The sequence below is a fragment of the Podarcis filfolensis genome, assembly GCF_964270895.1.
Source record: "Podarcis filfolensis genome assembly, chromosome: 6".
Taxonomy (NCBI): domain Eukaryota; kingdom Metazoa; phylum Chordata; class Lepidosauria; order Squamata; family Lacertidae; genus Podarcis; species Podarcis filfolensis.
The window spans coordinates 78,490,141-78,507,819 of record NC_139609.1 but is presented as its reverse complement, the minus strand read 5'-3'; the positions used below and the strand labels follow the sequence as shown (position 1 = coordinate 78,507,819).

Genomic DNA, 17,679 nt, shown 5'->3' with positions numbered 1-17,679 from the left:
AGAAGTGAGCACCCTGTTATTCTAGGGCTTTATGTATGTGTTGGGGGAACGGGGGTAGGAGGAAGGGGGGCAAGAAAGATGGAGAGTGAGGGAGAGAAGCAGAAAGAGAAAAAGGGAAAAGGATGGCCCTGCCTACCTCTGGCTCCACCCACTTTTAACTAAGATCCTCTTGACTCCATCCTCAGCCAACTCTGAGATGCAGTCAACTGATTACCACCAAGGGACTATGAATCTCAGTGGAAAGAGTTGCCCACCCCTAGCACAGATGTTTACTAGTTGCAACACAGAAAGGTAGCAAGACTGAGAGAAGCTTCTTTGTCCATCAATAAAACAGCCCCATGCTTAGTTCACTGCCCCCTCCCCAGCCACGTATTTGGCCACTTCCCATGTCTCTTTGGCCGTGTAGTGTGGCTTTGCACCTGGGTGTGCATTATGGCTCTGGCTCTAGCAAAGTCTTCGGTCTCCAGTGCATCTAGGTGGTTGTTCAGTTTGTGCACAGCAATTAATCTGTTCAGAGCACCACAGGGAATTATCCCATGATGGCCCGCAGCAGGACAAAACTGGATAAATGCTAAAATAAATTATCAGACACGCTAACCAGGGTGACTGACAGAAGCTGCCAAATCTCCCTCAATATGTCCCTTCAGCATAGTGTCATGAAGTATTTTCGTAATTCCTACAAAACAGGATGTGCTATTAGAGAGAATGTGGCAGACTAATACAGCAACCTCAAGATTCCAGGCAAAAGCAATGCTTTCTTGATTGACAAGTGCTAAAAGATTCAGTTTTGCTGTCTATCAAGGCTCTGGCTTTCAGCTGGCCCTGCATCCCTCGAGACTTCCTGTCTTTAATTCAATTTGTTCCTCTCTTGGAAGCCTCAAAGTTGTCTTCCTTTTCCTTCCTTTTGGTTTCCTGTCCTGGCCTTGCGGCCAAATGTATGTCTGTTTTTAAGAATAATTCAGCAGCCAACACTAGAGCCAGAAAAGCATGCTTTGTCCCATTCTTGTCTTCTCCCTCTAGACTCCAAAGGCTAGGACATCCACGGAGGTGCATGGGAGCCTACCTCTTCCCGATATTTCAAGGTTCCCTCGGGGGATAAATTTTAGGGCTAACTACTGCAAAGCCTCGTTACCATAAAAACCATCCTCCTTGTTGCAAAACCCCAATAAACATCAAGTCAGCGTTGCCCTGATACATAGTCTTTCCCCTTTTCTTTCCCCTAGGTGGTAGTGGTTTGCAGGGTGAGGCAGTAGTGCTCACCTGACCTCCTGCTCACCAGCATCTCTGTAGCTTACTGGGACGAAGTGGGGTGGGCTGGGGGGTGGCAAGGTGCAAACACACAAGGAGGAGTGTTTGGTACGTAACTGCACTGCGCCAACCTTCCCCCTTTCCCACTTGGTAAGTCACAGCAATGCCACCAGCCACTACCACCCCTGCTACCCCATGACATGGTGCGAGTGGTGAATATGCAAGAGGTCTCTCGAATTTAATCATTTCCACAAAATCCATGAATGCACACGAGCCATCTCTAGATATGGACTTTAATGCCTCCTGGCTTTGTGTTGGCATTTACGCAGCCGTCAGCAGGGGACTATGAAGCAAAACTTTGCAGCAGGGATGGAGAACCTGTAGCCCTCTGGATGTTGCTGTACTACAACTCCCCTCACCATGGGCCATGCTGGCTGGGACTGATGGGAGTTGGAGTGCCACAGGACCAACGCCCCTGCTTTACAGGATCCAGATAAGCAGGAAGCGAGGCAACAAGCTCAATCTACGTCAGTAAGCAATCACGTTAGCCCTAAAATTGTAAACATAGTTTTATTGCCATTCACTCATCACAAGGTAACTCTTTCTCCTGACCATGCGAAAACAAGATGGCAGCCTACAGAGACATGGGTGCAGCCCACATGCCACAGTTTCCAAAAACTAGCTATAGTTTTTACACCAAGAGTCCCACATGTGCTCATTTCAAATGGACATGATAATGATTGTTCCCCACAGTTAACCTTGGAGAAGAGAGCTATTAAATTAGAATGGGCCAAGTCCATCCAACTCAGCAGATACAAACACAGGTACTGAGCTTAATATCAGAGTAATAGGATTAGTTCATAAATTAAAAAAATACCAAAAAAATCATCTATTTCAATCTTTCCCCACCCCACCTCAGAAACTCCTCTGAATTGATAAAACTGTCCAGCAAATATGCCTAGAAACTCCATGTCACGTCTTCCCACCCTATTCCCATTTATTAAAAGCAAGAAAGAAGAAGGGGGGAAAAAACCCTAATGAATTAAACCAGGACTGATCTTCCTGCATGCCTGGAAGTAATTTACATGGCAAATGTCCCACTTCAGTTTTAAGCATCCAGTTATTAAGGTCATTTAAAGGTTTCTTCTCCATCCAAAAAAAGAAAGAAAAGAGGAACTTGGTTATGCTGTGCTCCTGGTGCAGATTCTCTTTAAAAGACTTTCATACAAAAGAGCTCCACCCCAAGAGAAAATGCCAGGAAAATAGATCTGTGTCTTCGGGAGTGATGGCGAAGCCCACCGTGGAGACTTCTGGGTCTGCTACAAGTATTCCAGCTCCAGTGCGTGTCGCAGAGCCTCAAGGTCGGCGTGGCAGGAGATCCTCCAGAAAGGCATGTTGTGCTAGGAGGAGATGTTTTAAAACAGGAATAGGGTCATAAGACATTCGCATAATCATCACCCAAACAGTGGTAATTGAGTAATGTGACCAGTTTCATTTATATAGAATCTAAAAAAGACATGGATAATCATTGTATGTGGGTGGGGCAGTGATCAAAAGAGAGACAACCGTTACTCATCAGCCTCAGCCAGCAGGGCTGATACCTAAGGATGATGGGAGTTGTAGTCTACAACATCTAAGGGGCCACATTTTCCTCATCCCTGATATACAACTGGCTTGCTCTATAGCTTACATCTCATTTATAACATTTATATTCCACCTTTCATCCAAGGAGCTCAAGGCACCATTATTATTACTACTGCTGCTGCTGCTGCTGCTGCTGCTACTACCATGGGCATAGCCAGGATTTTTGTTGGGAGGGGGGCAGGAATTTGTTAGGAGGGGCAGGAATTTGGGGGGAGGCAGAAACAATGTGACTGGTCAGTTACGTTTTTCTATTGTTTTACTATGCCCATGATTTATACCCCACCCATTTGGCTGGGTTTCCCCAGCCACTCTGGGAGGCTTCCAACACATATAAACACATAAGAATACATCAAACATTAAAAACATTCCAATACAGGGCAGCCTTCAGATGTCTTCTAAAAGTTGTGTAGTTCTTTATCTCCTTGACATCTGATGGGAGGGTGTTCCACAGGGAGGGTGCCACTGCCAAGAAGGCCCTGTGCCTGGTTCCCTGTAACTTCACTTCTTGCAGGGAGGAAACTGCCAGAAGGCCCTTGGTTCTCCCCTCTCTCCATTTTACTCTTACAACAACCCTGTGAGGTAGGTTAGGCTGAGAGACTGTGATTAGTCAAGGTCACCCAGTGAGGTTTATGGCTGAGTGGGGATTTGTGCCCTGGTCTCTCAGGTCCTAACAGATGGCTTTTGTTCAGATCTGTCTGCAGTGCATTTGACATCTTTTCACCCCACCTTAAAAAAACGGTGCAGGAGCCAGGCTTGAGTCCTTTGATGTAGAATAATGCATTGAATGTGCATACCAACTTTCATTTTGGTATTTCAGACTTCAAGGCAAAAATCTCATTGTGGTATTATTGTGGGTCTTATTTTTAAACCTGAGTGGACTATATGAAATATATATGTAAAAGGTGTGAGTGCTATTCATATCTCCATTATGCAGAGATTTACTCTCTCCCACTGTTAAAATGCAACTCAGTCTGCTGCTGAGTAATTATTATCAACCACCCATTTCAAGTAATCTGCTATTTCCCCCCATTTCACCAACAGATCACTGCCTTAGAAATATCTAGGAATTATCTGAAGGGTACAGTGGCTGTGCTCAGAATGGAAACCAGGCCTGCCAGATCTAAATCCAACCTCATACGCACAATTATAACTGATTTATCACCATTTTCTTCCCATACTCAAGACACGCAGTAAAGGTGTTACAATTGAGAAATCGGGTGGTTTCATGAACCATCTGAAATTTGGATTTGGGACTGGGGAGAGGTGTGCTGAAATCCTTGTTCAGCTTTCTGGATGGACAAATTATTCTCCCCTAGTCTAGCCTACCTTATAGGGATGCTGGGAGGATAAAACGGAATGATGATTCCACATATGGTGATCAAACTTGGGAGGACTGGTGGAATACGTGTGTGATGAAAGTAATGTAAAAACATATTATTGGCACAAAAATGGAAACAAGAAGAATTACCGATGAAAGAAGAGTGGCAAATGAAATTAATGGACTACTGTATTTTTCACTCTATAGGACGCACCTTGTTTTAGAGGGGGAGAACAAGAAAATTTTTTTCCCCCTCTCTGCGCAGCGCCCCTTCAGCAAAGTGGCAGGAGAAATGGAGCCCCTTCATTTCTCCTCCCACTTTGCTGAAGGGGCGCTGCGCAGCTCTCCCTCTCTGTGCAGCGCCAGGAGAGCGAGAGGGGTCGGTGCACACCAACCCCACTTGCTCTCCAGGCTTCAGGGATAGCCGCCTGAAGCCTCCTTTCGCTGAAGCCTAGAGAATGAGAGGGATCAGTGCGCACCGACCCCTCTTGCTCTCCAGGCTTCAGCGAAAGTAACCTGAAGCCCCTGGAGCACAACGAGAGTGCTCCCACTGCACTTCGGAGGCTTCATGTTGCTATCGCTGAAGCCATGGAGCCTGCATTCGCTCCATAAGACGCACACACATTTCCTCTTAGTTTTTGGAGGGGGGGAAAGTGCGTCTTATAGAGTGAACAATACGGTATGCAGAACTAGACAAATTGACAGGAAGGATTCAAAACCTGCGGGACTGGAGGACTGGAGTAAATATTTGAATTATCTGAAAGTAAATATTTGAATTATCTGAAAAGCAATTGTAACAAACAGATTACGCTAGTAGGATTGCAAGAAATTTTATAAGGAGGATTCTGCGAAATATTGCCAGGAAGATTATGAAGAGAATATCAGTTAAGGATAAATAATAGAGAAATTAAGAAATGCAGATTAAGTGATAAAGAATGGAAAATCTTCAGAGGTAGTTGACGGAAGTCTAAAATATTGTATAAGATAAGAAGTTATGTTAAATGACTGCTGGAAATGATATGTTAAAATTAATAAAAATGTATTTATTTTTTTTAAAAAAGAAAGTAATGTAAAAACAAATCCGAAGTCAGCCGCCTGCCCTTGAAGCAGAAGATGTCACTACTTCCACCTCATTCATTCCTCCTCTGCTTTCCCCACATGGCTCTGCTTCCATTTAAATGATCTGTTTTTCTTTCTCTGAAGAGATGAGATGTTGGCAGCGCAGCCACGCCTGCTGCTCAGCTCCCATCCATTCATCACTCGCCCCGACAGGTGAAGAGAAATGACCCACTCAGGCCGAGAGATATCATCAGGACTGCCCTCCCCATGGGTTTATAGAGCTCAGGTGTGTAGTCACCCTTGCTAATGATCATCATCAATCAGAGGCCCTGACAGCTCCGGGCAAAGAATGTGCGCCCATTAAGGGGGAAGAGGCTTAAAGCAGGAGACACCAGCAAAGGGGGCCCCCTCTTCTTGCGGCACAGTTTGTAAAAGGTATTGCTTAACCCCACTGTCAGGGAGCCGGTGGCCTTTGATGCACCTCTGTGCACTGACCCTGTTACCTTTGAAGTTCGCGGGAGCCCTGTCTGAAGCTTCGCGCTATTATTATGACTTCTTCACTTTCTTCCTAATGCATTTCTGGTGTTAACTTTTTAACTCCTGGAGAACCGACACATTTGCTGGGCAGCTGCTCAGCTTAAATCAGCCCAACAGAAGAAGTGCATGCACACAGGGGAAAAGAGAGGTGTACAGCCTAATGAGGCAAAGAGTAGCTTTCTGCAGTGTGTGGGTGGATGGATTTTCATTTGGAAAACAGCGCTGGGGGAAAGAGATGGGGGGGCCTTAGGTCCGTGGTAAGAACAGATACCTTCCACGCAGCAGAAGGTGCCAAGTTCAATTCTTGGCATCTTCAAGTTGGGCTGTGAAAGACCCTGCCTGAAATCCCAGAGACCCCCTGCCATAGATCAATGGACGCACTAGCAAAGCAACTTTGTGTGCTCCACCCCACACACAGCAGAAATGAGGAACAGCAGATCTCGACGCACTCACTGACTCGCTCTTACTCCTTATTTATGTACCTAACCAACAGTTGTTAATCAAGAGCAGTTTCTGTAGCAAGTGGGAAACTGTTGGAAATTCCTCAACGGCTGAGGAGGATGGAGAGAGGATTTACAGTAGGAAATTGCTCACAGTGCTTTATGAACTTTCAGGCCAGGAAAAAAATAATGAGCTAATTTCTGTCCATGATTCAGGTAAAAGGTGAGAATGCTTTCTGAGCTATTCTTTTAAAAGTGGGGTTGCGAACCTGAAAACCGTACCTTTTTTGCCCCCTGTTCCTCTTCAACACCATCTCCTATTACGATGTACACAGCTTTCCGTCCAAACCTCTGCATTATCCTTTCGAAACAGCTCTCTTTCCCTGCATAACAAAAAGGAGTCATTATTTTTTCTGGGCAAAGGTGATAAAGGAACTGAGAGTCATTTGTTCTTTGTATGTGGGTTTAGGGGTGCATTCATCTAGCCCAGGGGTGGGGAACTTCAGGCTTCCCTGGCCTGTCTCTCTGGTCCTTGAAACTCTCCCTGGGCCACACTCAAGGGCTTTTGCTCGGCGGGCACACTTTATGCTGGTCTGGATGGAGGAGAGAGAGGATTGTGTGCAGAAACTAGCCCTGCCTGGCCAGCCCCTGCCTTTGAGAACCTCCAGGGGTAAAGTCAAGCCACTGTGTTAGCAGCACCGAAGTGGCCCCACAAGCCTGGACAGTGTATGGAGGTCACGGACTGCCCAGACAACCAGACCCCCACTCTTGGCACCATACTGAATTCCGCTCATGGGGTTTATATCCACACTATTCATACTCACAGCAGACCCACTGATATTAGTGGACACAAGCAACTTAGGCCCATTAAATCAACAGGTCAACCCTGGATGCAACCAATTGTTCTTACCTGTCTTTGTTGCACTATAAATATTTTCAATTGGGAAGACAGTGCCTAGTCCATAAAGCAGGACTTTTGCAAGGGCTGGTATGAGCTGGGTTGTAGTCACCAAAACATTTACACAGTTGGGCCTGCAAGACAGAAAGCAGCGACAGAATTAAAGTCAATGGGGATCCCTCCCTTTCCACCCTCCCCCCCCCGAGAGATCTTTGCTTTTCTGCTCTATTAGGCTAAACTGGAAGCAGGATATAAGGTTTGCCAGCAACGAGTCCCTTGAAATCAGTGATTAACACAGTCAGCAGTGGCTAGACTCTTAAAACGTTTTTCTCCCTCCATAATTTATTATAACTCAAAACTAGCCTGAAAGAGGAGTACGTCACAAGTAATCACACACTGGGGATATAAATGGTGTAAAACTCCAATAGCATTTACACTGCGCCCCCCTTGGGCAGCTGACTCCCTTTATTGCTTTCCTGCTTTCTGCACAAAACTATTATATTTGGGAGCCAGGATTGTTCTGGTTTTAGATCTAGTTCCCCATCACATGTCCAGATGTGGCCCCCCACAAATTTGGCCAAAGGTGTCCTATAAATAAACGTGCCTCGGTTTGTTTGGAGAACACAAGAGGAAAGTAAAACTTCTTGCAGCCTGGAGACGACTCCTTAAGCCGTTCTTACCGGGAATGTATCAAATCCAGAGCTTTCAAAGCATGTGTTAGCCAGAGATCAGTCAGCGCTTCCAGTTCTGCTCTTAACTGCAGCCAGGTTTCCCTCTTAGGAGCTCCTATTAAACCTGTGGATAGAGAAAGCAGCGTTTGTAGCTGGTTCCAATGGGAAGGCGCGGAATAGCTTGCACATGGCTTTTGCAAAGCCATAGAATCATTGAGTTGGAATGAGCCAGAAATCCAACTAGTACAACCTGATGCCCAAAAGGCAGGGCCATCCATCCACCAGCCGCCTACAGCCCCCCCCCCTGCGCAGTTGATAATCACCATGTGCCAAAGAGCTGGGAGCGAAACCGTATTGCAGAAAGGTGCTTGTAACGAAATGAAGCAGCACATCGCTGGTTGGTTTTCCCTCCTAAGCCACTTGTGGTAGAGCTTTCCTCCCCACATCCCATCCCACCCCCAGCAGGCCCCAAGTCTCAGTGCTGCTGTCTCACACGGTTTCTCCTTTGACTGGCTGCAGCAGCCTTTGCCAACCGGGTGCCCCCAAGTTCTTCTTTCAGTAGCTGTGCTGGCTAGGGCTGATGGGGAGTTGGAGTGCAGCCGTTTGGCCAAGGATGCGCTACAGCCTCACCCAGTCCTGAACAGCCCTCCTGTTCTTCCGACTGCACAGAGCTGGCTTCAGTTTCTCTGGGGTGTCCTCAGGCAAGACTCCCTCAGTGGGCTACCTTAAATGGGAGCATCCAATTTAAGTGCTTTGGTTTTTAAAATTTAAATAGCACCTTGCTGGGGCTCCATTAAATGGCCTTTTCCCTTCCGACAGCTTCGGTGGGGCAGGGATTTCATGTGAAATTGCAGCATGGGAAATCTACCCACAAATTACAGTCCTGATAATGACCCCCCTCCCCCCGCTTGTACCTGCAATTTAAAGATTTAAAAACTAGACACGTTCATTGCATTCGTGCAATTAGTGTCATGTCTCATTTGACCTGTGATGCTCAAAGTGTGTGCATGTTTCCCCTGAGTTCTCTTCTCCTACCCCTCTCTGCACATGCACACTTCCTTTACGGTTGTGGGATACTGCATTCTGAATCAGAGGGTCACAGCGAGGGGCTTTTCTCTTTCCCTATGAGCTATTTTCCTTATCGCACTCGCCCTGTCCAAGCTGCTTGACGCTTGCAGGGCGAAAGATGCAGGTGCTGGTAAGTTTTCTCCTGCAGGAGGTCAAGCAACACTGGAATTTTGGTAAGAAAAATAATCCTTGGGGAAAGAGGTCGGAGCCTTTGGCTCACTCACTTCCCTACATACCTCGGGCAGAACATTCCTACAACTGAGCACCATGTGTAGTTAGAGGCTTATGCTGCCTTGGAGCAGTCTTGGAAAAAGTTGTGTTGATGAAGTCAAAACTGGCCCAGAGTGGGTTTGGATTTTTATTGTTATTTTTTTACATTTATCAGCTGTTAAATGTTTTATGTGTGCCTTTAAAAACATATTCAGCAGAACATGCACCATGAACTTAAACAATAACCATTAAAGGTGCAGGCCATTTCCTGCAGATTAGTGACTGTCTGAAAGGAGCCAATGGTCTGAGCTGAAGCAGACAGCTAGATAAGCCCAACCAGTTATTATTTCTTCAATCCCCCTGAAAAGCTGTGTGCCAAGGTCATTATTCTGGATAATAATGGCAGACAATGCAAGTTTAAAATACCTGGAGGAGCAATTGCCATTTCTCCCTCCCTCCTTTCCAACCCCTTCCTGCCTTTTTGGTGTTAGTTCTAGCTATGTGACGGATGTGAAGATGCAATGCTGAGCAGCTTCTACTATGAACAATGCTGGGGCTGCATTGTGGGGCTCCACAATGTTTTGTAATGGAATTGTGAAGGTGAATGGCAGGCTTTCTGGTGAAACTCCCCTGCCCAACCTGGACTAATCGGGCAGGCCTGGCCTCAGCACCTTGGCTACAGATCATAGAGTTGGAAGGGACCCTGAAGAACATCTAGCCCAAATGACTAAAATGCATGAATATGCAGCTATCGAACCTGCAATCTTGGTGCTATCAGCACCACGCTCTAATGGACTGAGCTAACCTGAAGTCGTTAGGCCATTTTTGGAGCCCCACCACCCCAGGAGTTTCTATTAACCATGTTTAGTATTATATTAGCCTGATTAACAAGGTGATTTCCCTAACTTCAAGTGTTAGCCTGGGTCCATGACAGTGGGCTGCTGCTGCTGAGGCAGATAACTGCTTTTCTGTATGAATTGGAAAACACCAATGACTAAAAGCAGTATAATGAAAACATTCCCCACTAGCAGATTCCTCTCTGGAGCTGCTCCGCGAAGATCCCAAGCAAGTTGGTGCTGATGGAGGAAGGGAATACATCTGTGTGTGCATGTCTGTGTATGAGTGTGAAACCCAAGACCAGTTCTCTAAGATCTTAAGTAGAAGTCTTTCCTAGCGCTCACACTCGCAGAATCATAGATCATAGAATTGTAGCATTGGAAGAGACCACCAGGGTCATCTAGTACAACCCTCTGCAATGCAGAAATCTTTTGCCCAACGTGGGGCTTCAACTCATGACCCTGAGATGAAGAGTCTCATGCTCTATCAACTGAGCTATCTCAAGAATTCAGGCCCTTTAAACTGCAGATCAGCGGAAGTGGTTCACTTTCCAACTTAAACCAGGCAATGTGGACCTAGCAATAGTATCTCTCCACCTTCAACATATAATAAAAGCAGGACTGGGAGTGGGGTCAAGAGCAATGACAACCCCGGTATTTTGCTCCAATGACAAGACTACCCTTATAAGATCAGGCCATCGTGTAACCCAGCTGCCCCCAACCTACTGCCCTTCAAATGCTGTTGGACTACAAACCCCATCAGCCTCAGCCAGCATGTCCAATGGTGGGATCCATTGTACAAAACATCTGGAAGGTACCAGGTCAGGGGAAGGTTGCCGTGATCTCTCGCCAAATTTGTTAGGAGAACTGGAAAATAAACAACGTCCCCCCCCACTTTTTTTTGGTACTTCCCCGTCTCTAAATTGCAAAATATGCAAGCCGTTCTCTGCATCTGCTCTGAAGAACAGGAAGGCAAGAGTCTTAACAAGGATGCAGAGGAGCCTTCCCTGATGGGTTGGGGAGACACTTACCGCCGACATTGTTTTTGTAGGTGTTGTAAAGTTCTTTCACCCGCCGGTAGCGGAATGCTAATTTCCTCATCCAATCAACTCCCCCGTGAACTCCCGAGCCCAGACAAAGATTTGCTCCAGCGGTTGAACTGTGAAAGCCATCTGCTGAGAAATTATATGTGCTGTGGCAAAGAAAGGAGGAGAGGGGGAAGGAGTGAAATTATAACCTACGCTTCCCATTAGGACGGATAAACTAGACAAGAGGAAGACATGCTCCAGACTTCTGGCTAAACTAGAGTCAGTGGACGATGAAAAGAAAGTGTCCTTCTCCATTTGCCCTGTAATTTTGTCCTCTCTGCCTATGGTATACATATCAGTTGATGTACATTCGCTCACTGAAAAGGGTCATCTATTGACTCAAACTCTCAGCTAGTTACCATATGCTTTTATCAACATGCTGATTAAATGAAACATAAGATAAAGGCAATGAACAGTCCAACTGGAAGTCGGCCTTTGCAAGTCCCCACGGAATTAAGGGTGTCCGAGCAAGCAGTTTGTGAAAAGCAGGGAATAACTGCACTGCAGTTCTGAGGCTACTGCATATATGGTCCTAAGTCAGATTTAAAGCAACGTGGCTTTTTGGTGGCCCCATCAATGGGTTGGCCCCAATGACAAATATTCCCTATATTCCCTTTACCCAATGGGAACTTGGGCCCCAATGGTGAAGGAATGGGATCACAAGCATATGGTTTGATTGTGGGAAAATTAATTTGAAGATAAGAGATGCACCCCTTTGTCAAGTGTCAGGTGCATTTAATTCTCCTCTGAAACTTCTGGTACTAGATAACTGCTTGAAAATACAATAATGAGACAATTGCACTCTCCCCATAGAGCAGAAAAACTGGTCAGATCAAAGAAAAAATGGCTAAATCAAACAGCCTACAGTCTATGTCATTGGCTATTCTCCAAGTATCCAGAAATAGCTGGGGGACCAGTTACATTGCATGCTGCAACACAGTCGCCTTACCTTAAATCTTGCCCATTGTCGTCTGATGACACATCATCTATGTGTATCTGGTCACAATCCTGAAAACCATTTCCAAAAACAATCAGCCAGGAAATGAGTATTGCTTTGTAAAAACAACAATGGAGAGATTTTGTGCAACAGAAACCATGCTGAGGAAAGATTCCCCAAACAATTTCTGGTCAATTATAGTAATCACATTACAAGCAACATTTCAGTCAGATACCACTTTCCCAGAACACGAGTTATATGCGGTTAAACACAGCAATTCTCACAGACAATAAGGTCACTCATACAACTCAGTTACCCACCTAAGGGTAAATTGTTTCCTATTCATTCCAGGCAGTGTTGAAACATGCAAAGAAACATCATTGTCTTTCAGGAGGACAGCATCATTAATCGTTTCTATGCCTAAACCTACAAACTTCCTTCTTTAGAGAGAGCAAGGTTCCAAGGAAAAGGAGACCAACACCAACATATACCGTATTTTTCGCTCGATAACACGCACCTGACCATAACACGCACATAGTTTTTAGAGGAGGAAAACAAGAAAAAAAAATCTGAATGAAACAGTGGATGTATCATTTTTGTGCTTCATGCTGTGGCCACAGACATGTGATTTGACGGTGAGTTTGGGGTAGCCCAGTGCAAAAATCCTGAGAATCCATGTCGATCTGTGCTTTGTAACCACGTTTTTGCACCATTGCAGCCCCAGGCAACAGTGGGTGCGTGATTTTTTTTGGTGCAGGCTGTAGCCATGGACATGCTATGTGATCTGATGGTGAATCTGGGGTGACCCAATGCAAAGATCCTGAGGATCCATGTGGATCCATGCTTTGTAACCACGTTTTTGCACCATTGCAGCCCTGTTTTTGCATCAGATCATTGCTATGTGATCTGATGGTGAATTTGGGGTGACCCAATGCAAAGATCGTGAGGATCCATGTGGATCCATGCTTTGTAACCACGTTTTAAGTGGGGAGGGAAGGAAAAACATAGAAGGGACAAGGAGCACGAGAGGCGTGTGCAGAGAAGCAGCTGGCTAAGAATGCAAGAGAGGGGTTTAAAGGGGGGGGAAAGGAAGGCAAAAGTCCCCCCCCAAGCCAGCCCCCCCCTCTCTCTCCTGCATGTTTTCTGCTGCCTGCGAGTCCCTACACGCAGCAGCAGCAGCACCGGAGCACGGAGAGGAATTAGAGGGAAGGACGCTCTGCTTTCCCCTCTGCTTGCCTGGAGGGGAGGGGATTTGCCTGCTCTTTGTTCCGTTTGAGCAAACACAGTAACGAAACAGAAGAGGGTGGGCAGTAAGACCCTGAGGCAGAATGCAGGAAAGCAGCAGCCTCCTCTCCTCCGTGACGGCGCAATATGATTTTTGCCTGATTTTTGCCCTGTACTTGGGACAGTCAGCTCCAGGGACCACACATTCGCTCAATAACACGCACAGACATTTCCCCTTACTTTTTAGGAGAAAAAATCTGCGTGTTATAGAGGGAAAAATACGGTATATCTCGTTCCAATAATGGTATTGTTGCATGTGTCTCATTTCTGAACATGGTGAGAAGTTTCAGGGGGAATGTTACCTGGACTTGGCTTACTCAGTATAAGAAAACACAGGAGGGCAATGTACACAACATACATTTTAAAGCACCCCCCCCCAATAGCAACCGTAGTATGTTAAGGGATTTAGGAATGAAAGCTTTGTGAGGGGTAAACCACAGCTGCCAGGACTGTTGACATGAATGTGCTTTAAATGTATGATGTATACACACCCAAGGTCTGTGGCATTTTTATAGCATTTGCTTTCCGTAAAGGTAAAGGTACCCCTGACCATTAGGTCTAGTCTCGGATGACTCTGGGGTTGCGCGTTCATCTCGCTCTATAGGCTGAGGGAGCTGGCGTTTGTCCGCAGACAGCTTCCGGCCAGAATGACTAAGCCATTTCTGATGAGCCAGAGCAGCGCATAGAAACAACAATTTCCTTAAAAAAATATACCGTATTTTTCGCTCCATAAGACATACTTTCCCCCTCTTAAAATCTAAGGGGAAATGTCTGTGTGTCTTATGGAGCGGTAATTGAAAGCAAACAGCAGGCACTCCTACAAGGCAGCTGATCTGCTACTCCACACTAGATGATGATGATGATAATGATGATGATTTATTAAATTTATATACTGCCCTATACCCAAAGGTCTCAGGGCGGTTCACAGAACAAAATCAGAATATAAGACCACAAAATATATAATCAAAATAAAAACAACAACCCAACAGCCCCCATCCCCCCAAAAAAACACATTTTAAAAGGGCACAGGATGTCTCAAATCAACCAAAGGCCTGGTTAAAAAGGAATGTTTTTGCCTGGCACCTAAAGGCAAAAGTTTGCCAGGCAAACTTCCCAGGGGAGAGAATTCCACAGATGGGGAAACACTGCAGAGAAGGCATGTTCTCAAGTTACCACCCTCCGGACCTCTCGAGCAGGAGGCACATGAAGGAGGGCCTCAGAAGATGATCTCAGGGTTCGGGTACCTTCATATGGATAGAAGATGATCTCAGGGTCTGGGTAGGTTCATATGGATAGATCTGGGGCCTTGTAATGCACATGCAACGAACAGCCTTCAGCAAACAGGTGCATACTCTGTATCCCACCTTATTAGCTTTTGCGCCATATTTCCCAATCTCTGGTGGCTATTATCTTCAAAACAATCAAACAAACTCCATCTCCTAACCTACTGATAAAGAACCACTAATTCATCAGTGTTGTTGCACTCAGGTTCTGCTTTGGGCTTCCTATAGACATGTGGTTCACCACTATGAGAACAGGATGCTGGACTAGATGGGCCCCTGGTTGGATCAAGCTGGTTCTTATGTTCTTATCACCAAGCTGTTAGTTAGCAATCTGCCTAAGAGAGGAATGCTCAGCCACAATAATTTTTACACCACTAAACAAATGTGCTGATATGTCATTCATAGCTTTGGCTGTTGTATATCAATGACTGGAAGAAGAAGAAAAACAGGGTAGTGATTATAAGTGCAGAACTAGAGGATGATGATTATTCCATGCTAATTAGCAGAGTTCAGCACCTTCGAACTGTCAATACAGAAAATCTTAAGGAACCAGGGACAGTCGCCTGCCAAGAACTCTTAGGGGATGATCATTTCTACTTGCTGAGCACAGAGGAAATTCTGACAGGAAAACACTACAGCTATCAACCTTATTATTTGTGCATGCCTATAAAGTTATACAAAAACTTTGGAGGAGAAAAGCAACCAAAGCCCATCTTGGTAGATAACGGACTTGGAGTTCAGCCACTGTGAAATATGCACTCTAAAACCTTATCTTCCAAGTTCTTTATTGTCTGAGTGGAGGAGGCCTCAACCTCAAAAACTTTAACTATGTTATTTTAATGGTTTCTTTATTTGGTTTGACATTCCAAATTCCTAAAGAGTCAGGAAGCTTCCTTCCGTGACCCTCGCAGGGCAGAAACAAAAAAACCATGCTGCAGTGAGTGTACATGCAAATCAGAAAGTTGCTTCCGCTGCCCCCCCTTACCCCACCCCAAAACTATCACATTGACTTGGTATTTTCACAGAGTTGCAAAAGCTTCAAGGGAGGAAGACTTTTACTGAGTAACATTTGATGAGTAGGGTGGGTGATAGCAAAACTACACACTATGCTAACTGCATTTAAGGTGACCAGTTTTTAAATAAAAACACTGATAAGCATTTGGAGCAGAGCAGGTGAAGAAATATTAACTTTTCTTGATGGAAATAGCCCTGTGAAGCTGTTGCTTGCATCAGGAGGGAAGCTCATTGAGTTGTAGAGTTGGAAGGCTTCCCCCGATGGTCATCTAGCCAACCCCCATGCCAGAGTTGGGCCTTACGTAAAGGATCCAACAGTCCAGCATAGTTACAGGTGAGCGAAGAGATTATGGCTATATGCTACCTCCAGGATCAGAGGCAAGACGCTTCTAAATCTCAGGTGCTAGGGATCATAAGTGCAAGAGGGCTATTTCCCTTATGTCCAACTTGTGGACTTTGCAGAGACATTTGATTGGCTGCTGTGGGAGACATGACTCTGCACTAGATAGGCCTTTGGTGTGATCCAATAGGGCTCTTTGTACGCTGTTCTGTTTTGGAAAGACAGATCAGGATCTGAGGGGCCAAAGGCAAGGGCACAGAAGAAGGCCAAAGGCAGAGTCCAGAGAAGACAGTGAGATGGGCAGGGCAAGATGGGTGAGGTGAAGCCAGGGGCGGAGGAAGGGGTGTGTGGTGGGTGGGATACTGCAGCCTACGCAGTACCCCTCATACCCAGAGGTTGGCCATGGTTGCAAAAAACCCCAGCACACTGCCTTATTGAGGTTCCTGATTGAGACCTGTCCCAACCCCAGGCCCCTTATATGATACAAACATGGGATTCAACCCATGCATCTACAGGTGCATTTCTTTAAGCTTCCTTGACGTTCCTTAAAAAGTCAAGGACCATCACAGCAGACACACAGATCCTGCTTTCGCTCGCTTGTGTGCGTTACAAGCCAGACTTTTGCTGAAGGCGAATCTGATATGCCAATTCCATGCTGATAGTAATATCTATAGTTCCTTCCTTCCTTTCAGGCTGCATTTTAAGTGAGGGCTGACTCTACAAACATGGCCCGAGAAAACAAAATTAAAAGCACATTTCTGCTGGCACACTCGCATGCCTTTCCAAAATGATAAAAACATTCTCAGCCGTGCATGTGGATTGTGAAAAGCCACGCTGGAATAATATTGTCGCAGCCCACTCAACTTGAGTTGCACTGCGCAGCACAATTATGTCAGGGGAAAGGCATTTGTCAGGGGGGAATCTGCTTTTCTCATTTGTGAATGAATTGTTCTGTATGCTAAAGTTTGACAACAGTAGCGATCACATTTCTGACTTAATAAAATACCATGACACTTAGTGAGACACTACCTCATAGTCCGTTGCCGACCGACACTATCATGTTACTGGGTAAAACACAGCAAAGCTGGACAAGGCAAGAATGTAGACCATATTTTACTACAGTACTTGGTTACCAGACTAATTTTTCATTCTTGCAGATTTTGCTTTTGAGACCTTGGTGAGCAACGAGGAGGATGTGAACATCTGGGTGGCTCAACATGAGGCTCCAGTTTGGCTTGAATAAAGTTTGGTAATGAGGACATTTCCAAGACCAGGCTCCACATCTGTTGGCTTTAACTGATACGCTGAGATCTCATAGGGATCTGTGATTGCTGTGCCTCTTACAGGCCATGTGGGTAATTAAAATAAACCACAAACACTACTTGTAGTCTCCAAGAGCAATTGCTATGGTGCTGTAATGTTTAGATCATCTCTCTCTGGTGATCAAATGCGAATCGGTGTCTATAAATAAGCCAACAGGAGATGGCAGGCTCGCAAGGGAAATTCTGGATTTTATGGGCTCCAGAAGTTAGAAGATAGGATTGTGATTTTGTAAGTTGTCAAAAAAAGAAGAAGAAGCCAAAATTCTTGTATTCTGCCCCTTTGGACTTATGCTTGCAAATGACACTGCAGTTTCATTCCTAGTATTGTAATTTTCTAGCCAGTATGGAATTTGAATGCATACACCCACACCCACCCTGATACTACAGACATTTGGAAATAGAAATAAAAGTAATTTACAAAGTTACTTTGATGCTCTGATTAAAATGTATGTGTTCCTTGTTCAAATTTTTAATTTCTTTTC

At 45.4% G+C, this 17,679-nt stretch overlaps 1 protein-coding gene across 5 annotated transcripts in view; it reads right to left on the bottom strand.

The window, feature by feature from the left end:
• Positions 1-1,804: 1,804 nt before the first annotated feature.
• Positions 1,805-17,679, bottom strand: part of EYA2 (EYA transcriptional coactivator and phosphatase 2) — a 129,405-nt gene continuing 113,530 nt past the window's right edge. For all 5 annotated transcript variants that reach the window (XM_083618787.1, XM_083618789.1, XM_083618785.1 and 2 more), the window contains exons 11-16: positions 11,967-12,025; positions 10,961-11,121; positions 7,825-7,939; positions 7,157-7,278; positions 6,529-6,629; positions 1,805-2,648 (exon numbers count right to left, since the gene is read on the bottom strand). In XM_083618787.1, coding sequence (XP_083474913.1) covers positions 2,568-2,648; positions 6,529-6,629; positions 7,157-7,278; positions 7,825-7,939; positions 10,961-11,121; positions 11,967-12,025 — 639 coding nt within the window. In that variant the 3' untranslated portion in view covers positions 1,805-2,567. The remainder of the gene's footprint in view (positions 2,649-6,528; positions 6,630-7,156; positions 7,279-7,824; positions 7,940-10,960; positions 11,122-11,966; positions 12,026-17,679) is intronic.